This window comes from Lissotriton vulgaris, chromosome 3_1, assembly GCF_964263255.1.
Source record: "Lissotriton vulgaris chromosome 3_1, aLisVul1.2, whole genome shotgun sequence".
In the NCBI taxonomy this organism is placed as follows: Eukaryota; Metazoa; Chordata; class Amphibia; order Caudata; family Salamandridae; genus Lissotriton; species Lissotriton vulgaris.
Genome location: NC_141689.1, coordinates 463,820,992 through 463,845,956, shown reverse-complemented (window position 1 = coordinate 463,845,956; position 24,965 = coordinate 463,820,992). Strand labels below are relative to the sequence as shown.

Genomic DNA, 24,965 nt, shown 5'->3' with positions numbered 1-24,965 from the left:
AATGGTCCTCTATGGATATGCCAGCTTTTCTCAATTTCTTAGGTAACTCCCTTCCCCCAGACAGCACTAATGTGGAGGAGGCTGATGGTCGGCTCAATGAATGGCTTACTGCAGCGATTAACATCTACGCTCCTCCCACGCATCTCAGCTGCTCTAGGAGTCCGGACGCACACAAATGGTTTACACCGGAACTAAAAAAAATGAAACTTGAAGTGAGGCAAAAGGAAAGAACCTGGCGCTCCCAGTACTGCCCACTGGCCAAGGCCACATACTGCTCAGCCAGGAAGTCTTACCAAAAAACTCTACAAAACTATAAAACAACTTACTACTCTACTAAAATTCTAAACTGCACCAACAAGTCAAAAGAAATTTTCAGGATAGTGAACGACCTCTGCAATGACGACAGAACTTCCCCCCCGGTAGTTCCCTCACAAGCGTTATGCAATTCCCTGAACGACTTTTTTCGAGACAAAATCTTAATGATTAAGCAGAATATTTCAACACTTCCAGCTTGCGCCCCAGTGGATGACATCTTTCTCAACCCCTCAACTTTACACTCCTTTCCCCTTATTGATTCAAAAACCTTCCTGGCATTATTGTCCAGAGTCAAATCAGGATCCCCCATGGATGTCTGCCCCCCCCAAATTATGAAAGAAATTGGTCGAGCTATGCCCAACAGCATGATACCCCTGCTTAACGATTCTCTCACTTCAGGAACAGTACCTAGCAGCTTCAAACAGGCCTTATTGATCCCCCTCACCAAGAAGCCTGGTATCGATTCATTAGACCTCACGAACTATCGGCCTATATCCTTGTTGCCCTTCCTATCGAAAATGCTGGAGGCGCATGTCACCAACTACCTCTCTAATTTCGTGGAGGAAACGGGACATCTCCAACCCAACCAAGCAGGTTTCCGGCCTGGCCACTCCACTGAGGCTGTAATCTTGGCCGTCCAGAACACCTTGAGGTCCAACGCTGACAACAATCTACATCAAGCCCTAGTACTCCTTGACTTGTCCGCTGCATTCGACACGGTTGACTATTCCATCCTGATCAACCGTGTCGAACAGGCGGGTCTCAGAGACTCCGCCCTAGCCTGGCTGAAATCGTTCATCTCTGAACGTACCCAGTCTGTCCGTTTGGGCTCCTTCACTGCCGCCAAAGTCAAGTCCTTCTGTGGGGTGCCCCAGGGCTCGTCACTATCACCCTTGTTATTCAACCTGTACATGCGACCCCTTCTCTTTGCCCTAAGAAAGCACAAAGTCACTGCATACAATTATGCAGATGACTTACAGCTCGTCTTTGTTCTCAACTCCCCTAATGCGGTGGAGGACTTCCAAGCCACTATGACTCTTATCCAGAGCTGGATGTCCTCAAATCACCTCAAACTAAACCCAGGGAAAACTGAGTTGATCCTGCCCGGCAAGAGTGAAATCAGCTGGAGCCCTAACTTCTGGCCGTCCGACATGGGCCTCCCCCCCAAGAAATCTCTCACTGTAAAAAGTCTGGGGATCACCATCAACGAGGACCTTTCGTTAAAATCTCAAATTGGAACCGTGGTCTCTTCTGGATTTTTCCAACTTAGGAAAATTAGGAAAATCGCTCATTTTCTCACTCCCACCGCCTTAATCCAGGTAGTCATGGCCCTGGTCCTCTCCCATATTGACTTCTCAAACAGCCTTTACCTAGGCCTACCTGTAGGTCAACTCAAAAGACTGCAGTACTTGCAGAATCAGGCCGCCAGGCTGATTTGCAAAGTTCCCAAATGGGAATCAATTAAATCAGGCCTAGAGAGCCTGCACTGGCTACCCGTAGCTCAAAGAGCCGAATTCAAAGCCGGGTGCATTATCTTTAAGGCTCTGCAAGGCAAGGGACCTCTATTCATCAGACAGCTGATTGGCAGATATGCTCCCTCACGGAACCTAAGATCGGCCTACAAAGACCTTCTTGAAGTCCCTCGCTTTAAGAAGAAACGACAAGGTGGCAGTAGTTTCCATTTCCTAGCAGCCACCCTATGGAATTCTCTGCCACTAGCCCTTAGACAGAGTAAAGATCTCCTCGCCTTCAGAAAGGCATTCAAGACTCACCTTTTCACAAAAGCTTACTTAAAATAACGCTTCCGGCAGATTCACCCCTTGTTATGTTTTTTATCTTTCTAGCGCCAAGAAGCCCTTGGGCGTACACGCGCTTTATAAATTTTTAATAACATAACAATAATAACATAACAAGAACTGCCACCTGGAGGAGAAGAAGTTTTGTTGCAGGCACTGTTAGCTTGTGGAACTCTCTACCACTGGCACTTAAGAAGGAAAGCAATCTCCTGGCATTTCACAAGCTTTAAAAAACCTGGCTGTTCAACAACTAGCCTGAGCTCACTAATCTAGCCATCCCATTTCTTGGTACCCTCCTTGCAGATCAGCAGTGCCTAGACACCCTCGGATATTATTGCATGCTACAAAGTAAAATTTTATTTAATATAATTTCATTTTACCTTTCAAACAGAGCACCGGCCTGAGCCTGGTTAGCAGAGCCCAGGGCATACCAGAGTAAGTAACCACCAGTATCAGTCAAAAAATGGGGGTGATCAGGACAAAAAGGATTACTTTCTCACAGTGGTGCTCTAAATCCTCCAGGGAGGTAAGCAGGAAGCTGTAAACATGGAAGGGTGCTTTACTTCAGACACCTTTGCTGTGAGTCTCCATCAAGCTCTGGAGATCTTGGTCAATTGGTCACTTCAGGAAAAATACCTCTTGTGGCTTGTTGGGTCCCTGTAGTTTCTTCTTGGTACAAGAGGGAGCAGGGCCATTCCTTCAGTACTCTTCTCATCTTATAGACAGAAAGTGTAATCCTCCTCTCTTCTTCCACAGGACTAGAAAGTGTTCTAAGGAGGGTGCCTTAAAATGCCAAATTTATAGTTGGCGCCAGCTAGTGGTGGTCTCCTGGCTCCTTGCTACCCAATGGGGTAAGTTTTACTAGGGTCAACCATATCCACTTTTGCAGCACTGCCTGTTTGCCTTATTGCAAACAATGCAAAGTACACCCTACTCCTAACATTTATGATAAGAAACCCTTCCTCCCTTGTGCAGAGCCTGCATGCCAACCCAGCAGTGTGGCCAGGGAAATGAGCAGTACCCTCCTTTGTGATCACTCAAAACTGGTTATGGGGGTATCTCCCCTAACACTGGGTTTGGACCAGCCTGCCTGGGAGAAAAGGGTTGCCTAATCCTTTTTTTACCTTAAATTTGTTTGTGAAAAGCCAGACCTCTTTACAAGGTAATGAAGTTCTCAGGTCTACCCTAACAGGTATTCATGCAGGGGAAAAAAACAACACCCTCCCCCACAGCTACACCATTTTTCCCGTTATGGGACTAAGGGCCCGATGTAGGTAGGGCTTCACCGATCGGTATCGGCCGAAAATACCGATTTTTGGCCCTTACCGATCGGTAAACAGCCATCGAGATGTAGGGAACCAAAAACAGAACGAATCGGATAGAAAACCGAATCGGAATGTGTACCGAACGTGAAAGGATCCGATACGTACATACCGAAAATCGGATATGTAACGAATCGGAAAAACACCGATTCGGTGACAAAGACCGAATCGGTCCATGTACCGAATCGTTAGTGACACCGAATCGGAAAATCACCGATTCGGTCCCACTACCGATTTGTTAGTGACACCGAATCGGGAATTCACCGATTCGGTCCCACTACCGATTCGTTAGTGACACCGAATCGGGAAATCACCGATTCGGTCCATGTACCGATTCGGTAGAAATACCGATTCGGACATGAACCGAATCGGAAAACATGCCGATTCGTATGAATCTCCGATCGGGAAATTCCCCGATTCCAACAGTTGGGGAGATGTAGGGAGGCACAGAAACACCGAAATCGGCTCAAAATCGGTAGAATTCACTCGGTATTTACCATGGATTGCAATCAGGTGGTAACCAACTCCAACCCATATAAACAGTCCCAAAATGCATTGCAACTTGCAGGATGGCAGCTTTCTATGTCATTGCGAGGCGGCTACGGCTACAGCAGGAAGGACAGAGGGAATGGCTAAGAAATGAACAGGTCTACAGACAGAGGATAACCCTGTTCATGCTCACTGAGGCTGAGATCCTACAGAGATACAGGCTGGACTCTGACACCATACTTGAGCTCATCAGGGACCTTAAGCCATACTTGGACCACCACACCCCAAGGGCACACGCCATCCCTGCGCACGTCCAGGTGCTATGCAGCCTACACCTGGTAGCGTCTGGCAGCTATCAAAGTGGAGTAGCAGCAGCAGGAGGGGTGAGCCAGAGCAGCCTGTCAAGGTTCTTCCACATATTCCTTGACGCCATGATAGACAGGATGGACCAATACATCTCATTCCCTGCAACCCACGCAGAACTGCTACAAACCAAAGCGGACTTCTACCAGATGGCACACTTTCCCCAAGTCATCGGTTGCATAGATGGCACGCATATTCCGATTTGCCCACCAGCGGACACCGAATACATATACCGCAATCGGAAATCGACACACACCATCAACGTGCAGGTGATCTGCAATGCCAAGTGCACCATCACAGACCTGGTAGCAAAATTTCCAGGGAGTACCCATGACTCCTATATATTCCAACAGAGCGGCATATATGCACGGCTGATGGCTGGCGATTTTGGAGAAGGATACCTCCTAGGTGAGCCACATCATCAGACCCCCATAACACATGGTAGGTAGGTGTAATACATGTATGCATGTGTCTAATGTGACCCCTTTCTCTTCCAGGCGACAGTGCATATGCCCTCCGCTCATTCATACTCACCCCCTACCTCAACCCCTCCACACCCAGCCAAAGGAGGTATAACCGGGCCCACATACGCACCAGGAATGTTGTGGAACGGACCTTTGGCATCTGGAAAAGTAGATTCAGATGCCTGCACAAGAGTGGAGGTGCAAGGCAGTATACCCCCATCACCTGCTGCAAGATCATAGCTGTATGTGCAATGTTACACAACCTTGCGGTCAAGAAGGGCACTGAGGTGGAGTTGTCTGACTACGAGGACTATGACGACGACGAAGCTGTGCCACTGACACAGCCAGCTGGGGTGTGTACGCCATGTGATGGCAGATACAGACGTGAGGAGATCACTGAGAACTATTTCTGACTGAGTACAGATGCAAAGACAGCTAAATGTTGCTTGGAAAATAAAATTTTTAATAGTGATGCACCACAGTTACATCACTGAAGTGCATTAAAAAATGGAGTCTGTCAAAACAAATAAAGTCCAGGGTCCTGGTATGATCATCCCCCCTTGCCAGCCTATTTTTTGGCCCGCTTTCCAGACCCACTGGGGTGTCCCCCGGCCCCCTCCGAATGGCCTGCAGCATCAGCGGATCGCCTGGTGCTCCTCCTTGGCTCTGATGCAGCGCTGGCCGGGCTGCTGCGGCTGCTGCTGTCTCCAGCATCACCCAGGTCCAGGGCAGGATTGGAGGCGGCGTTTGAAATTAACATGGCCTCCATGGCCGTGGTGATTCTGGCCATCCCCCTGGTCAGCTCAGCCGTTTGCTGACTCTGCACCGACTCCTGATTTGCGCTTCGGATGCACAGCTGGGCGGTCGCCGATGCAAGGCGGGCCATGGCCCGGTTGAGCACCCGGGCATCCCTCCTGCGCGCAACCTCATGCTCCTCCTGCCTGGCAGAGGAGTGGGTGATGGCAGTGGTCAGCCTGCCCAACCCTGCTGCCACCTCCTTGTTGCTGTCCACAACAGCCTGGAACCCCTTCACCAACTCCCCCATCTGCAGGTTGTGCTGCAGGAGCTGGCGTTGGCAGGCCATGGTGGATCTGGCCTGTTGGCGCTGGATTTTGACCATCTGGCCCTCCAGGCCCAGGAACACACTGCCCTCCCGTGCTGGTGCAGCAGTGGTGGTGGTGGTGGTGGTGGCACGGCGTCTGGCACTGCTGCCTCCGGCCTGCTGAGTGGGCTGGGGTGCCACTGGTGGTGGTGTGGTGCTGGCCGGTCCCGGTGCCCCTGCTCCCAGGACAGGTAGGACGGGTGGCAAGGCCACGGTTGTGGCAGGAGCTGTTGTCGGCGGAATGGTCTGCCTTGTTGGGGAGTTGCATGGTGAAAATTGCAAGGGGGGTGAGCTGGGCAGTACTGGGGAGTGCACTGCCTGGAAATCAATCACCAGGACTCCCTCCATTCCAAGCCCTGTGGTGTCTCCTTCCTCATCCTCATCCTCCTCCTCCTGGCCAGGCTGGCTGGTGCTGGGCCCTGCCACTGCAGTAGTAGATGTCGAGGCTCCCTCTGCTGCCACAGTGGTGCTGCCTGATGGTGCCCCTAGGTACAAAGAAGCATTTGTAAACTGAGTGCCGATGTATTACAGGCAGTACAATTATGGCATTCCACATGTCCTTGCATCTCCTTACACCGTGTCACACTGTTTCCTGTCTTGTGATTCTGCACTGACATATCTGGCTAACTTCTGCTGACTACATGTACCATGATGCTTGTCTCTTGTATGTTGGTGGCAGTACAGTGCTGGTGTTTGCCTATGCATTGTGTCTAATGGGGAGGTGTCTGGTAGGGTGTGTCATGATGCGCATGCTTCTTACCTGTAGCTGTGGCCATCGCAGTGCTGTCCAGGGTCCCGATCCCTACGATGCTCGCCCTCTCGATGGTGCTGGAGACAATTTCCTCCAGCTCGGTGAGGGGTGGCGCCGGGTTCTGGCCTCCTCCGGTGTGTCCAGCCTGCCTCTGGATTTCGGCCAGCTTCCTCTTCGTGAGGCTGCGGAGGTCGTAGAACCTTTTCTTTAGTTCCTCAATGGACCTGGGGGTGACTCCAGCAGCATTGACCTTCTGTGCGATGTCGGTCCACAATCTCCTCTTCGTGCTGTCTGGCACGTTGAGGGACAGCCTGCCAAAGAGCTGGCGGTGCACCCTCACCACCTCCTCAACCAGCACCTGCAGTTCTGTGGTGGTGAATTTGGGCTTCCTCTTTTGGGAGGACTTCTGGCTTCCTGCCTGATCTGCCATTCTGCTGTTGTTCAGTCTGCAACCTCCTTCTCCCACTGCTGCTAACTGTGTGTTGGGCTCAGGCAGGCTTTCCAGTAACTTCTAGAAACTTCTTAATTGTCTGCACCTGCCAGGGTTGCCACTCCCTGTTTGGGTGGGGGAGGGGGAGCCACCTCATTGGCTGAATCGCCTATTGCCGAATCGGCTTTTACCGATTCGGTATTAGCCGAATCGGTAAAATCCGATTCGGTATTATCCGAATCGGTAAAAGCCGAATCGGTTCATGCAATGCATTCCTATGGGCTTTTTCGCCATGGGTCTATGATTGCCGATTCGGTTTTTACCGAATCGGCTTTTACCGAATCGGTATTCGCCGATTCGGAACTATCCGATTCGATGAGAGCCGATTCGGTGTTTTCCGATTCGTTGTTGGCCAAATCGGTAATTTCCGATTCGGAACGAGCTGAATCGGAACGTACCGATTCTCATTACCGATGCCGACCGATTCGGTTTTCATTCGGTATTTTTTTCCTACATATCGTTTTCCGATTTCAGAATACCGATTCGGCCCGCCTCGGTATTTTGAAATCGGAAAATCGCGTTTACCTACATCGGGCCCTAAGTTGTGCAACTCATTAAGAACAAACTCTGCCTAGCCAGCTGCTGAACAGCTCATGCAAATTAGTCTATAGGGTCTTCAGGCAAGAAAAAGGTAACTATCTAAAAGTTTCTTTTATTAAATATTTATTTAAAATATAACTTCACCAATGAATTTCACACATGTTCTACTTTTAAATATCCGGCATCCTACCATGTGGGCACAAGGTGAACTTAGGGGTGACTTATTAATGCTTACAAGCAAGGATTACCTACTTTCAAAAAGGGTTATTTTGACAGGTGCAACAGAGAGTTTTGCACATGGTAGGCTTGAAGCCATGTCGTCCAGACCCATTCTCTGCATGGGACAATAGATGCTGCAGTACACAGGAGACATTTACCTTCCAGGCCCTGGAACTACGGTCTTATAGGCAACTTAAATAAGTCAATTAGGTGTAGCCCAATTTAACTATGTGTAAAGAGAGGCACATGCACTTTACTCTTATACATCCTAAACTGTTTTGCCAGACTCATGTAGTAAAGCAAAATCATAAGATTGGCATTGTGTGAGCTGTCTTCATCCATTGCTTTGTTCAACTATCATACACATTTTTTTCTGTTCATCACACCATACAGGATAGAACTATTGACCAGCCCACTTCAGTTATTGACTCTCTTGTATTGTGAGTGATGGCATTTTGCCTGATAACATGTGCACATCTGCTTAAAAACAAAGTGAACTTCAGTATCAGGGGTGACAGACCAGTGCTTTAATTTGCCATCCTTTTTACTCTCCTACTTTTTTTTTTAAATTCTAGTCATTTTTTTATCTTTAAAGTATGTCTTTGGGTAAACGTAATTTAACACCAGTCAACGTTTCTTTTTTTCTGCCACTAACACTCCTCTTTACCTGTGATGTGCATTAAAACTAAAAAAAAAAGTTTGTATACCGCGTCTAAGTACACCTGCTTAATATAAAGCACCTGCACTGCCACATTAAAATACGTACAAAATACATACAAATGGTTAGTTTTTGTTTAAATGTAAAATATTAGTGCAAGCACATGGCTGCTAATCTTAGGAGGATATGTTTTTTTTCCTTCTTTATATTTTTATGGCACATGCATGCAATTCGTTTTTGTTTAACTAACAATTGCATCGGCTTTCTCAAGGCCAGACTAACTGACTTTTCCATTGCTTTTATCTTAGAGATAAATCAATTGAAAATGGAAACAATTAGAGTTTGCAAACTGGAGAAATAAAATGTTAACTTTGATATTCGCTGATGGTATTCTGTTATCTCTCATTTCCCGTAAGTCATCGATTCCAGCCTTAATAAATACGGTTCACACTTTGGAGACTGTGCTGGGCTGTACAGTTAACTGGTCCATGTCGAAAGCTGTGTACTTTTCATTTCAAACTAAAAAATCTATTTTTGGTGCCATGAATTTTGTTTCTGCTTGGTTCTCTCTCCTGTATTTAGCAAAATTGAAAATCTCACATCACGTAACACAAAAGTAGTGGCAAATGAAAAACCTTAAATGTTAAGTTTGGTGAAAATGGTTAGGAGTTGAAATCTCAAAAGAGCTCAGAGATTTGGCGTCTGAATGATCTTCAACTGCTGCTGTCCCACGCGCTAATTAAAAAGAAATGTCCATCATCCACTAAAGGGTTTGTGTTTTTTACAATTCGTCAGTACTTACTTTTTGTAGCTAATATTGATAATAAAGTGCCAGATGTGCAAACTCCTTCATAAAAAAAATAAATACATTACCCAGTGACCCATGTACAAGAATTGGGCCTGATGAAGGTTCATGGTCAAACAGCCTACCCACTAATGTGGTGGTCAAAAACAACTACATCTCATGGGTTAGAGGTGGTTCACCTTCTTTAAGATTTCCAGGTGTTCCAGTTGAGGTTTTGTTTACATAAGGCAGCTACTGCTGCAATGACATGAACTGCCTTGGTGGAAAATGTCTTTGACGCCGTCCATCCAAATCCACGTCCCCGTGCTATCGCTCCCCTTCGCTCCTTCAATGTACTGCCTTTTATTTCACTATACTACTTTCCACTGCTTCATTCCTCAAACCAAATGAAGCCATGGGAGTGTACTTCCAAAATGAGGACTTGCATTTATGTCTTTGTATTTATGTAAAGTAAACACAAGGAGATGATGGACAGAGCGCTGAAACTTTTCAGACACTCACCCCAAGTCACTGATCTGATTTCAATCCATCATCGTTCTTTAGCTCACTTCGCCACCCCAGTTCGGACACAGCTATCTGCAAATCAGTCTTGATGATGTGCCTTATGGGAACAGTCCAGCCTGAAATGCCAAGCCATGTCTTCCCTGGAACGAAAACAAGCATCCTGGGACCGGTTTCGGGCTAACAGCCCTCATCAGCCAGGCTAGCTTTAATCCAATGCCAAAGTGAGCAATGGACCCACGTCTGGTTGATGAGGGCTGTTAGCCCGATACCGGTCCCAGGATGCCTATTTCCGGTCCAGGGAAGTCATGGCTTGGCAGTTCGGGCTGGACTGTTCCCATGAGGTAGAGGGTCAAGACTGATTTGCATAAAGCCATGTCTGAACTGGGGAAATAATCCTTACACCATTTACAATTCCCACGGACAGGGAGGAACTGTCCATATGGTAAACCATCCCAAAGACCATGTGGATGGTAGCTGGAGTACAGCGGCAGGGTATTCCGCTCTGAGGGTTTATGGAACAGGGAAGTTCCAATGGATCCATCTTCGGCATGGAGGGTGAGGTCAAAGAAAGGTAAATCATTAAATCTAGCTTCAGATGTAAAGGTTAAACAGGGCTGGCAGTTGTTGAGCCATGTCAGAAATAATGATAAATTGTCACGATTGCCATGCCAGAGTAGAAGAATATCATCTATGTATCTACGCCATAGATGTGTCTGTTGTAGGTAGGGGTTCACCGGTGGCAAGATGTGTGTTGTTTCCAGATTGTAGACATAGAGAATAGCAAAGTTAGGAGCAAAGCAAGCTCCCATTGAAACACCCTTGATTTGGAGATAAAAGGCTTCTTTATATAGAAAGTAGTTACTGTGAACGGCAATCTGAAGTAAATCCATTCTGAAAACAGAAGGGATGCGTGTGGGTCTGGGTTGAGTCTCTAGGAATTGTTCAATGACTGTTAAAACCCTCAGTGTGGGATATGTTGGTGTAAAGAGATTCTATGTCCAAACCAACCATCAAGTCTGTTTCCTCGTTGTGCAGTATATCCTTTTTTGATCTCCTCTCAACGACCAGTCCTACCTGTCTGATGCTTACTGAAACATGGCTGAATGATTCCTCCCACCCGGACATTGTGGCAGCCATCCCCACGGACTATACCATCCATCGACAGGACAGAGACAGGGGTAGGGGAGGAGGAGTTGCCTTGGTTGTTAAAAAATCTTTTCCGTGCACGGTCACGCATACTCACACCATCGCAGGGGCGGACTCTTTAGCCTTTACCATCTCCCTATCGCCGCAACAAGCGCTGAAGGGTCTGATTGTTTACAGACCTCCGGGCCCAGTGGGATCCTTTCTTGATGATCTCCAGCAGGCCATGTCGATCCTTGTCCTTAGATCGGAGCTGTGCCTACTGGCGGGAGATTTTAATTTCCATATGGACGACCATAATGACCAGGACGCCATCAAATTGCTGGATATTGCATCCACTTTAGGCCTTTCCCCCTATCTTTCTGGTCCGACCCACAACAAAGGCCACACACTCGATCAGGTGTTTTCCACCACACCTATCATGGCTGTAACTCTTCTGCCAGTCGTCTGGTCTGATCATTATCTTGCCCACTTTGAAATACCTTCTACTGTGACCTCTCCGGCCAGTGTCATGAGGCAGCAGGGCAGCAGCTATAGGGCATTCCACCGGGTGACCCCAGACATGCTAACGCATGCTCTGGCAGATCACCCTGTTTCCTGTACTGGCGACCTGGAGAAAGATCTGGAGAGCCTACAATCCTGGCTTCTTGCCAGACTAAATGAGCTCGCTCCCTCACAGCCACCCAGATCTGCTGCCCGGCGGGTCTCTGCCCCCTGGTTTACGGAGGATTTAGCCCACGCTCGTAGGCAATGTAAAGCTGCTGAGCGGGCGTGGAGAGTCCAGTATGAGCCTGAAGCCAAACAACGCTATAAAATCATGATGAAGTCCTACCACGATCTTATCTTACAGGGCAAGAAATGTTACTTCGCTAAAAGGATTGAAGACGCAGCTAACTCCTGTAAGGAGATTTTTTCAATTGTACGTGAATTCACCAGCCCCCGGACAACCTCTACTCAGGGTGCCCCGGTGGAGACCTGGGCTAACACTATTGCCAATTTCTTCACCACCAAAATCAGGCTAATTCAGGATTCTTTCCCGTCGAGAGCGTTAGATGATTTATCTATGATGCCGACGGAGACAGTCTTCCTGTCTCCTCCTGGCCCAGCTTTGCTAGACTTTCCTCCCCTTCCGGTTGCCGCATCCTTAGCCTTGATGAGGAACCTTAAATCAGGCTCACCATTAGATCCGTGTCCAGCAAAATTCTTAGCGAAAATGGCAGATGTCATCAATCCCATAGCTAGTCCTATCCTCAATTTATCCCTGAGTCAGGGTTTTCTGCCCCAGGCCTGGAAGCAAGCCATGGTCATCCCCCTGATCAAGAAGCCCAATCTTGATCCAGAGGCGCCTTCTAATTATAGGCCAATCTCGCTCCTTCCAGCACTGACCAAGATCCTGGAGAAACACGTGCACAGCGTGCTTTCTAACTTCCTGGAGTCTAATGAGTTACTTCATGAATCACAATCGGGCTTTCGTTCCAACTTAAGCACCGAGACGGCGCTCCTGGAAGTCTCGGAGATCGTGAAGGAGGTGCTGGACACAGGAGGCAGGGTGATGTTAGTCATGTTAGACCTGTCGGCGGCGTTTGACACCGTCCCCCACGAGGATCTCCTCACTAGACTTCATAACATCGGTCTAGGGGGGACGGTGCTCAACTGGTTTCGTTCCTTTCTGGCCAACCGCCGGCAGACGGTCTGGGTCCCACCCGGGTCCGCCGAGAGGCCGCCATTGGGAGTCGGAGTGCCTCAGGGCTCTGTACTGAGCCCCACTCTATTTAACATCCTTATGACCCCTCTGGCGACACTGGCGGAGTCCTACGGGGCCCGGATCGTCTCTTATGCTGACGACACCCAGCTTCTATTCACCTGTCGTAAGAGCGAAGAGTTCGATGGAGAAAGGATCTGCGAGTGCCTTGGGGCTGTCTTTAGCTGGTTTTCACACAACAGCCTCAAATGCAACTCGGACAAATCCGAAATACTATTCTTCGGATGCCCATCAGAACCAGATTGGCAGGGATGGTGGCCTGCTGACATGTTCCCTCCCACTCAGTCCTCTAAGTGGGCTAAGAACCTGGGGGTTAAAATTGACAACGAGCTCTCGCTCAAATCCCAGGTTTCCACTCTTACGGGAACATGCTTTGGGATACTCAGAATGTTGCGCAAGTTCTTTCCCCTTCTCTCGGAGGAACATCGGAGGATCACTGTTCAGGCACTCATAGGGTCCAGATTGGACTATGCAAATGTCCTATATCCTGGTCTGCCTGAATACCTCCTCCAGCGTTTGCAGGTTACTCAGAACGCTGCTGCTCGTGCAATTTTTGGCCTGCACCGCCGCACCAGTGCCTCCAATCTCCTTGTATCCCTTCACTGGCTTCCGGTGCGGAAGAGGATACTTTTCAAGGCCATGACTCTCGCCCATAAGGCCTTGCATGGCAATGGTGCCAAATATCTTCAGAGGAGGCTGGACTTCTATCGACCTGTACGATCCCTCAGGTCAGAAGCTTTGGCCTTGGCTCGGGTGCCACGCATCAAAAGGGCTCGGCTAGGCGGCCGGTCCTTTAGTTTTCTTGCTCCGCAGCTATGGAATTCCTTACCGGTGTCCTTGCGAAACACCGCTAACCTGCTTGCCTTCAGAAAAGACTTAAAAACCTGGCTGTTCACTGGATAATCTGCCCCCTCTTTTAGGCCCCTGCTCTTTTTACTGTTATGTTTTCCAGCTCTTTCTTTGGTCTGGAGCACAAAAGCGCCGGGACACTCCTTTGGAGTAGCCGTTGCGCTATAAAAGTCCCATTTAACATAACATAACATAACATAACATCCTCAATGATGTTGATAAGGTGAGTACTATCACAGATAAAGGTCTCTGTAAGGGGAACAAATTCTTTCAAGATGGCATCAATGTATTTGCCTGGGGGTTCCAAAATAGGTCCGCAGCCCAATATATGGGTCTTCCAGGGGGTGCGGTGAGGTGTTTATGAACCTTGGGCAAAGTGTATAGGACCGGTGTTCTGGGATGTGGATTATTCCAAAAGGCTTGTTCATTTTTAGAGATGATGTCTAAGAGTAAAGCCTGATTGCTTACATCCTGTATCAGTTGTCAGATATTAGGGAGTGGATCAGATGGAAGGTCACGGTAGTGAGTAGCATTGGAAAGTTGCCTCATGATTTCTGTATCGTACCACTGTGCCACCACCTTTATCAGCCGATTTAATCACTATTTGTTTGTTCTCACTTAGGTTATTAGGAACTTCTTTGCTCCTCAATGGAAAGGTGTATGGTACAAATTCAGATTGGTTCTGTAGTTATTTGGTATCATGGAGAACCAAATTCTCAAAGGTCAGTATCTCCGGGGGCATGGCCGCTGATGGTGGAAGGACGGTAGATGCAGGTTGGAAATGACGTTCAATGGACATATTCAAAGAAGGTTTATCAGAAAAGAATTGTTTGAGCTGAATACGGCAGAAGAACAGAAGTAGATCCTCTTGAAGTTTGAAGAAGTTGCTGCTATCTGTGGGGACAAATGATAGACAACGGCTGACCAATGAGATTTCATCTGATGGGAGTATATGTTTTGACAAATTGAATATGGAAATAGCAGTGGAGGCAGGAAGGTTGGTAGGAGTTGTGGTGGTGGTGGGGGTGGTAGTATCCACCTCAGTGTTGATATTAGTAGAGGATACATTCATGGTAGAGGCTTTGACCCCAGTGGCTACAGTATTTGTAGCGGTATGGCCCATAGGAACCAAAGGGCTGAAGTCATTTTGGAGGTAGCAAGTTCAGTAATAGTACCGTGGGTAATGTTGGGGGCTGTAGTCAGGAAAGCAGTAGTGGCCTCGTTGGTTGTAGTATTTACTGTGGATGGCCCCATTGATAATGTTTCCTGCGGGTTTGGTGCTCCCCCACATATTGATACTGATAGCTGAGTGTTGACCTGCCCCTGCTGCATCCTCGATTCACTCATAAAAAAACAGCCGGTAGGAGTGGAGGTGGGTAAGGTTTACTTTGGTTTTGATCGGTGCTTGTGCCTTCACCAGTGGCCGAATCTTCAATGGAAGTATTGGATGAGTCCGAAAACGTGATTATTTGATTGTTCCTATATCTTCCCCAATTCTTGTTTCTTGGTGGTTGGTAGGTGGTATTGTAGAACGTGTCAAGTAGGTAAGGGTAGGTGATTTATTTTATAATAGTTTTTGATATCCTTTCGTATTTTATTTATTTTTTTGTTCTACTCGAAGGTGTTCAATGTGGCGATGGTGCTGTTGCCTTTGTCAAGTAGTTTCTTGGCATCAGTTATAGTAGAGTCTGCGAGGATAAGTTTCTCAATTTCGCCAATCTCTTCAAGTTCTTTTCAGTTGTGCTCTATGGCTGTGTCGATGCCCAACACCATCCAGTGTCTAGAGCATGTAGTGACTAGGTGGCTGAAGCAGGTACCAAACTTTGGATCTTGGGTATAAATTGGAGGGACGTTGCGAATCTGTAGTCCCAGAGGTATGACATCAGATTTAAGGTACTCAGTGAGCATACGGGTGTGGAGATCTATGCATATATGTTTTTTTATTTTTCCAATTTATCCAATAGTGTTCTGGATGTATTCGGGCCGTGGGTAATGGGGTAGAGCTTTGAGCTCTCCCCTCTGTTTACCCCTCTCCCCACCTTCCCATCTACCCCGTCTTACCTTCTCGCCCCCTTATCCCCTCCACACTGTTTCCATTCAACATGACTAATTAAGTCCCAAATCTTACACTTGCTTGTGTCCTGCAACTTACATTTTGTATACGTATAGCTTCACTCTAAAATGGACATTTATTATTAATAATTGTTTTGTTTTGTCACAGACATTTAACTCACATATTACATTGTCTCAATCTTACATTTTTTCCACACTAATGTACGCGATCAGATTTATTCAGAATGTACACTTATTGTCAATAACTGTTGCCTTCTTGGTAAGGACTCTGTACATCAATCTAATTCATATTTGTTATCTTTTCAAGTATCACACATAGTTACATTGTTCAGTTATGTCACCTACTAGGGTGCTCCTTCTTGTCCATTTTCTTTTCTTTTCCTTGTCCCCCCGGGGTACCATGGATCGCTTTTTAGCTCTGGGCTAAGGGCCGCTTGCATCCCGTGATCCGCATCCTTCTCCTTTCAAATAGATCCGTTTGCGGGCACCCCGCTGTTGCACCACTGACCCTTTGGGCACCGGCACGGAACGTTTCAATTAGCCCGTTGTTTCAGTTGGATTCAGTTTGCTTCTGTTGTGCGCTTTGACCGCAATTATTTCCAGTGGCTCAGCCACACCCACTACATCTCTCTCCCTGACCACCCTTCTGTGGCGAGTCGATGCTGCAGTGATTTCCACTACTGCGGTAATCCATTGCCCTTCATCATGAGGATCGTTCCTCTCCTCCAGGTAGTTTTCCTTGACGGTTAATACTCCCAGCCTTTCCATAACATTATATCACCCGCATTGTGCATGACGGCTCCACCACCAGTTTATTTAGTATCCTCCCCTTCTCTCCTGCTGCCTATCCTTTTTGGCCAATCCCAACGTTGATCTACCTGCTTAGGTCTCCTGCGGGTCTGTTTTTGGGCTTCTTGGCATTCTATACCTTCCGGCCTTTTCCTGTTCCCTTCCATTAAACACACTCCTCCCCCTCTCAACCCAGGTTCTACTTGGACAGTCGTTTTCCCTCCCCCCTCCGTTTGGGACACTTCTGCCCATCCCTAAGGTAGTGTCCCGTATCCTACGCCACCTTTCTCTTTCATTAGGTGACTCTTGGTCAAGTCTGGGCCTCATTCTTGTTTTTCCTTACCTATTCAGCACTATCAAAAACTCAAGTAAACTGGTCCTGCTGATGACCTGAACTTAAACAGGTCGAAACTCGGTTGACCACCCAGCATTCCCTTTGGCTACAATGTGGTCAGCTTAAATAATTTAAAAACGGAATACTTACCCTGTATATGCTTTCTTTTTTGTTATTTGACCACAAATTATGTCATTCTTGCTCTGTCCCTGCTGTTTTTTCACCACTTGTGTCACTGCGCCATTCACTTTCACAAGCATGTTCAGTGCACAACCCACTTATGGTTACTTTTACATATAATGTATTGTAGTGCTGTTATAACTACTTGTAAATAAGACCTTTTGTTTTTCTACCAATTTCTCTTGGTCTCTCTTTTGTTCCCAGCTCTCCTTTTGATTAATTCTTTGTGCTTAAATTGCCCTGCGAAATAATTACCGGTTGAGACATTGTTTTTTGTATACACGTTAGTAAAACGATTCAGAGGTTCTGATAATGTGCTGCTCAGCAAGTGGAGACAGTGCAGTTCCATCACAGTGGGGTTGATTTGATCATTTCCATGACTGACCTCGCATATGCCCTGCCATGTCACCACGGTTCTCTTGACTGTCTCACACAGAAGATAGTGGACTGGCCACCATGAATTTGGCGGCTGGCCTTATACTAGTTCCACTGGTATCTTGGCCCTAAAATAGTTTTCCCCATTGTGGAGTCGACAGCAGTTATGTCATATGGAACAATGGGGCATATTATCAACAACTAGCGATATTTATCGCTAAATAAGCTTAGCAATTTTTTTTTATCGCTGTGCATCGGCGGATTTTATCACAGAGATAACGTGCTATTAGCAACGTTTATGTCCAATGCAATAACATTTCCGGCGATAGCGGCGAAATGCATGAATATCGCTGGGAATCCAGCGATATTCAGGCATTAACGCCAATAGGTCTTAACCTGAATATCCAACACCCATTGGATATAAAGGTTAAGAAGCGGTCTGAGCAGGCGTTAGTTTTCTGTGATATTCGCGCTTAGTGCAATTTTTTTATTCGCTACACCTGCGTTGATAGTAGGCAATAGCGATGTTAGCGGCGGCTTTCAGTCACTAACAGATTGGGTACGCCCACTTTGCAGGTCATTAGCGATAAATATCGCTGACATGCAAAGTGGGCCCCTAACTGCTCGCTATCACCTAAAAGCTGTCGCTAACTGATGTTAGCGGGAGCTTGCTAATAGGGTGATTAAATTATCGCCGCTTTTGTGGCCGTTTCATTTCGCCTGCCTTGGTAATATACCCCACTGTTTTTCTCCTCCATCGCAATTGTGCAGCGGAGAGCCTTTGGGACCTCTGGACAGGCTTCCAGTTACTATTATCCTTTAAACCAAGTTCTCAGACTGCTGCATACGTCTACACATGAAGGTGTGCCAGCCATATTTGTCTGTTTTGCGTGCAAATGGTTGATTGCGCTGAGGTTTAAGGGAAAAGTGTATCATTCAAGAAATAAGATGTTATTTTTCAATGACGTTTTTTGTAAGAAATTCTATTGTTATATTTCAAACTTTGGCTAGGCTGTATACAATGTCCATAAAAGGTAAAGGAGATTTAAGTGTGCCTCTCTCTGTACTTTAACTTTCAGAAGCTGTGAATAGTTTTTCCAACACAAATCAAATATCCAAATCTTCTGTCAGAGTATTAAATATGGAAAATATGGATGAGAAGATATATCAAGTATGGAATAAGGGACAATTTGAAATAATTATTTGTTGCATTCAGAAAGCACGTGTGAAGAATAAAGTAAATAGCATGCATACAAAAGCATAAAAGCACTGCATCTCATAGAAAGTTGTTACTTGAGTACAAAAAGGTTTAAAGAAATATTTTCAAAAGGAAATTGGCGATGCAAAGGCAAAAAAGAAAGTGTCCACTACCTCTTTTTAAATGACCACCACATATTTTGAATGAACTATGCATTTTAAACTTATGAGCTACGTTCAAATAGATAACCACAGCTCTAATAAATAACATACACTTAGAATACTACACCTCTGATACATCTGATACATCTATTCTAGTATGAAGGACTGGGTTCTGTAGGACCCAGCGGTGCCAGGGCACAACACCTGAAACCTTCGTGGGTAACCTGCTCCGGCGTACGAATCACAGAGACACGGGACACTTCCTTCGACGTCAAAGATTCAAGGTTTATTTGCTGCAGGGAACACAGATATCACAGGAAGTACATCGAGTGTAGTTCGGGGAGACTGCTTCAAATTGGTTCTGTGGATCGCTCCTTTTATACAGTTTTTACCCATAAGACAACATGATACACAAAAGTTTACAACCCGGTTCCCACCATTATCCCCCAGAGGGGTCGCTTTGGTCACTTTGAAACACACAAGGTTCGGATCATAAGTGCGGAAACATTTGGCGGTTCCCAACTGTAAAAACCCATCTTCCCAACATTAGTGCATTCCAATCGATAATAAACAGATTGAAGTAGGAACAAGAACAGGTGTAGAGGAAGACGGAGACAGTGGGGAGATCGGAAAGGGTGTAAAAGGGGAGGTATCGGGAAACACGAGATACAGGCATCAAAGGGACGTGCCTAATGAGATGCACGGCTGAGACAATAAGTCCGTGCAGCAAGATGAGCCTCGAGCGGCGCCATCTGCCTTGCAGTAACATCCCCCTCGTCATAAAGACACTTACAAAGGACATGTGTCTTCCGCAAATATCTTGGGAGTCCCAGGGTCGCGAAGCGGACAGCGTCCGTTCGCTGGCTACTTGAGGGCAAGAGACAAAATGGATGCCGTATCTAAGATGGAACCCGTGGGTACAGATGAAAAACCCACATAACAAACGAACGGTTTAAGTTAGCACAGCGAAACTGCGCACACTTACTAAACTCGTCATTTGCGGTTCTTAGATACCAGACTCGACCATATTCGTGCGAGTCGAAAACACCACTTACAATTGTCACGGAACCTCAGACGCTCCTTTTGCCCTCATGTAGGCAAGCACTAGTCGGAATCATATTCGATATTCATCAGACCATCGAGATGTTGCTGTAGCATAGCTCTGTCCAATCGAGTCCCCTTGGTAACAGGTGGCTGTCTCATACACGTTGTAGCACAGAGGCCACATAAGGCAGGACCACACTGCACACAAAGGCAACACGCGAACAGGAACACCACAACGACTCCGATGATCATCAGAATCTTCCAACCCCACGTCGACATCAGGCCCCAAAACCATCCAAGTAACGTCCAATCCCCTACATCCACGTGTATGGATTCGGAGATCTTATGTAACCTCGAGATGGCTTGATAGACAGTCGGAGCGTTATCCGGAATGAAAATGCAGCAGCTCGAATGGATCACCTTACATACCCCACCCCGATCTGCTAAGATGACATCTAAAACCATACGGTTTTGTAACGTCATAAGTCTCTCCGCCTGAAGTTCAGTGGTGATATTACCAAGGGCACTGGCAGTAATATTAGCTGTCGATTCTACCACTCGAGTCAACTGTCTCAGGTTCCTACTATTAACCATAGGTCCCCAAAACGGGAGGAAACCCTTGAAAAAGTCTCCTGCCTCTTGACCGGCAGTATCCTCTTCGCTAATTACGCCTCTCACAACTCTAGTCTTGTGATAATCGGCATCTACAGTGAACGTCGGAGGCAACAGATTTGCAATGAAGCATGAGCCCATGAAGTCAGCGGGCAACCATGCATATGCACGATCATAGCAGATAAAGTATGTACCCTTGGCAGCCAGAAACACAGGGGACGAGAACATTGGCAAAATGTAATTTTCAGTGCAAGCACTTGCTCCAAGTCGGGCTTGCGATCTTCGGCCACGACCCATGAGACAAAAATTACCAGTGTGGGGTACGACCCATATTGGAGGCGAGCTTTTAAGCTGCTTTTCGCTGGTGAACGCACTATATTCACCTCTACTTAGGACCCTATAGGCTTGTACCTCTTCTTCGGGAATAAGCGAGGGATCATAGATATCGCTATCTAAATCCTCTATTGCTATTGACAAAGGTTTTTGATACGAGGTAGGACCAGAGTAGGGAGAACGTGGTTCTCGAATGGGGTGGAAACCCAGTGCGCTTCGAAACATTGTTTGAAATGCTCGAGCAGACCCTTGGGAACTATATGGTAACACCAGATATGGAATTCCCTTATCCGTAGTATGTGGCATCAACCCACACACCCAACAATTAGTAGTGTTAACCACTAACTGATGCTGATGAAGGAGCTGGATAAAGGAATTGTTGCGGAATTCTACACGCCTAGCCTGCTCATGTTCCGGTAACATATGAAAGGAATGAGGAGAAACAGTAGAGGTAAGGTTAGGGTCAGAAGTAGGAGTAGGTGTAGCAGAAGGTAAGAAGTAAGACATCGTATAGTACATCCCACCCGCCAAAAGTGCAGAAGCAGTCAAAAACAATACAAACAGTTGGAATATAAAACATTTGGTACGACTGAGTTGTTGCAGCTTGAATCTATGAGCTTGTGCTCCTTCCAAATCGTTCAGCTTCGAGAATGCCATTCCCTACGACCGTCCGCAACGTTTCTTGACACACTTCGTTCTGTGTAGCAATAGTCAATCCCTAGGAGTTCCCAGGAACCGACGGCCCTTAACCTAGCGTCAAGACCTGCTATCCAGAAGGAAGTACGCGCGCGGCCCTACGGCCTTCAATGCACAATATGTATATATATATATGCAAAAACAAAGTCTCTCAGCTGTGGAAGCAAAAAGTATAAGGAATGAAGCTTAATATATATATATAGGAATAATTACAGTAATATAAATGTTCAAAACTGATCACGGAAAACGGGATAATGCAGTTGTCAATACAACAAAGCAGGATCTTTTATTAGTTCTTAGTACGAGATCGCAGAAGGTATCGGGTTTTCCCAGGACGTGTCTGCTCGTCGAACAAAGGATCCGTTGAAGAGACAGCGTCCTGCTGATCAGTTGGGTGTTCTGGTCTTGAGTCCTTTGATGACAATTGTTCAACAGAGTCTTTCTGCTGCGCTGAGGATTCTCCAACAGGCTGCGCGTCGCTGAAAGGTACAAACGCTGGCAATGCTTCGGTTTCAGTTGATGCAATGCCTTTCCTTACCCACGGGTCTGCCGGCAAAGGGATAGGGACCTTTTTGGTGTGGGTGGCATGCACCCAATTCTTGCGTCCCTCGAGACGAACGGCAGTCCTCGTGGCCAGGAGCACCTGGTAGGGTCCAGTAAACCTTGGGTCCAGGTTATTCTTGCGTGAAAAATTTCTCGTCACCACCCAATCTCCGGGCTGGAGCTGGTGGCCTGGACCCTCCGTCTGCGTCGGCAATGCGTCGTAAACCTGTTGGTGAATTAACCTCAGTTTAGCAGTCAAGTCATGTAGATAATCGATCAACATTGGGTACTCAAGATCAGAGAACATTCCTGGCCTGGGAACCCCCCACACATTTGCAGGACGGCCGAACACTATTTCATAGGGACTAAGCCCTACTCGGGAGTGTACAGTCGCCCTAGTTGACAGTAATGCTAGAGGTAAAGCGTCAGGCCACGAAAGACCAGTCGTAGCCTGAATCTTCGCTAGCTTTAGTTTAAGGGTGCCGTTGTACCCTTCAACCAAACCAGCTGACTGGGGATGATTGGCGCTATGGAATTTCTGATTAATTCCAAGGCCCTTACACACACTCTTCATCACACTACCCACGAACTCACTTCCGTTATCTGACCACACGACTCTAGGCATTCCGTACCGAGGAAAATATTCCTTCAGCAGGATTTTTGCAGTAGACAAAGCAGTATTGTCTTTGAGAGGATAGGCCTCGATCCATCGGGAAAATGCGCAAACCACAACTAAAACGTACTTCAGGTTATTGCATCTCTCCATATGGATGAAGTCCAATTGAATCACCTCAAAGGGACATGAAGGGGGAGCAAAACTGCCAGGAGGAGTTGGGGTTCCTTTGCCAGGATTGTACATCATGCACACCATACAATTCTTCACCAAACGTTCAGCACATTTCGTGATACCATCATTCTTCCACACAGGAGACAATAATTTACAAATACCTTTCGCGCTAATATGTGCTAATCCATGCGCCATTGTCACAACGGCCAGCACATACGCATCCGGTAACATCCATCTTTTCTGATCAGACAAATCAATCCAACAACCATTCGTATCCAACTTTCCCATACTTTCTTTCCACTTCGCCTTTTCAGTCTCGGTGGCCTCATTCTGAATTTCTTTCACACTCTCAATAGTGTCTTCACACATACTCGATTCTGTAGGCCACCTAACCGAACTCGTCACATACATTCGAGTGCTAAGGTTCCGGGCAGTCTCCTTAGCAATCTCGTCTGCAAACGCATTACCACGACCAACATCATCCGTCACCTTACGATGCGCACTACATTTAACAATCGCTACTTGCTTAGGCAACGTCAGTGCATCCAAAAGATCATTCACAAGCTGTCCATGCTGAATCTTCGTACCATGCGACGTCAAGAAACCTCTCTCTCTCCACAATCGTCCAAAACTGTGTGCGACGCCAAATGCGTATTGGCTGTCGGTAAACCCATTCACACGTTTCCCTTTTGCTAACACACATGCTCTAGTGAGAGCAATCAATTCTGCAGCTTGGGCAGAATTCTGATTCAACCTTGCAGTCTCAACAACAGTATTCAACGTTACAATAGCATAAGCAGTAGTCACATCACCATTTGGCAACTTAAAACATGACCCATCCACATACAATGTACCATCCGGATCTTCCAATGGGGTGTTTTTAAGGTCCACTCGACCTTTTGTTTCTTCTTCGGTCCTCAAGTAGCAATCATGTTCTGCTACTTCATCTGACTCTGTGCTAATTGGTAACAAAGTTGCCGGGTTCAGAACATTACAACGTTTTATCTGAATGTGGCTTGCCAACAACGTCAACTCGTACCCAGACAACCTCGCACTCGTCAAGTGCTGAGTTTTCGTACGATTCAAAAGAGTATCGACTGCATGCGGAACCATCACCGTAAGCATATTATCCATGACCAATCCTGCTGATTGTCGGATGGAGACCGCAGCTGCCGCAGTTGCTCTCAAACAACTCGGCAATGCTCTAGCTACTGGGTCCAAGGTCGAGGAAAAATATGCACATGGACGTTGCTTACCACCAAAAGGTTGCGTTAAGACACTCAAAGCACATCCTTCTCTCTCATGAACATATAATGTAAACGGCTTGCTATAGTCAGGAGTACCTAACACAGGAGCCGAACACAATGAATCACGCAGTTCAGAAAAACTTTTCTGACATTCTTCCGTCCATGGTAAAGGAGTTGAAACATCCTTGCACGTAAGAGCCACCAATGGTTTCGCTAGCAATGAAAAATTAGGAATCCATTGCCTGCAGTACGACATGATACCTAGAAAGGCACGCACATCTCTTTGGGTTTTTGGCACAGCCATTCGCGCAATCGCTGCAATTCTCTCTGGGGTCAACCTCCTTCCCTCCTTTGACAATAAGTGACCTAGATAGGTTACTTCTTGACAACAATATTGGAGTTTAGTAGGTGACACCTTGTGATTCAACTCACAGAGATGTTGCAGCAACGACACTGTAGCAATTTTGCAAATGTCCTGAGTATCGGCAGCCACCAATAAGTCGTCGACGTATTGGATTAAGGCCGCACCAACCGGCAACCTAAACGCATCCAGTTGACCCTTCAAGGCTTGACTGTAAATCGATGGACTTTCACAGTAGCCCTGAGGAGCGCGTTTGAACCGGAAGCTGTGTCCACCGAGAAAGAAACCGAAAAGGTCCCTGCTCTCTTCGGCAATCGGGATGCTGAAAAACGCATTTTTCAAGTCAATCACCGAAAACCACGATGCAGAAGCTGGAATCAGAGTCAGTAGCGCCGTGATGTCAGGCACAACAGGGAATTGAGGAACCACAATTTTATTCACTTCCCGTAAATCGATAACAAAACGATAAACAGGCGGTTTGGAAGGATCCGTACGTTTAAGAATGGGCAGCACAGGGCTGTTGCACACGTTTCCCCGAGTCTCTTCAATAACATCTTTCTCGATCAGATCATAAATGATCGCTAACAATGCTCGTTCACCATCAAGGGAGATACGATATTGGGGAATACGTGGCAATCGCACATTAGATTTCAACTGAAC

At 46.8% G+C, this 24,965-nt stretch overlaps 1 protein-coding gene across 1 annotated transcript; it reads right to left on the bottom strand.

Annotated features, from left to right (window-relative positions):
* Nucleotides 1–5,112: 5,112 nt before the first annotated feature.
* LOC147726624 (uncharacterized) lies at nucleotides 5,113–7,119 on the bottom strand. The gene is made up of 2 exons (XM_086962958.1): nucleotides 6,612–7,119; nucleotides 5,113–6,336 (listed from the first exon to the last, which is right to left on the bottom strand). The coding sequence occupies exons 1-2, from the start codon at nucleotides 7,030–7,032 to the stop codon at nucleotides 5,318–5,320; spliced, it is 1,440 nt and encodes a 479-aa protein (XP_086819084.1). The 5' UTR covers nucleotides 7,033–7,119; the 3' UTR covers nucleotides 5,113–5,317.
* Nucleotides 7,120–24,965: the final 17,846 nt, after the last annotated feature.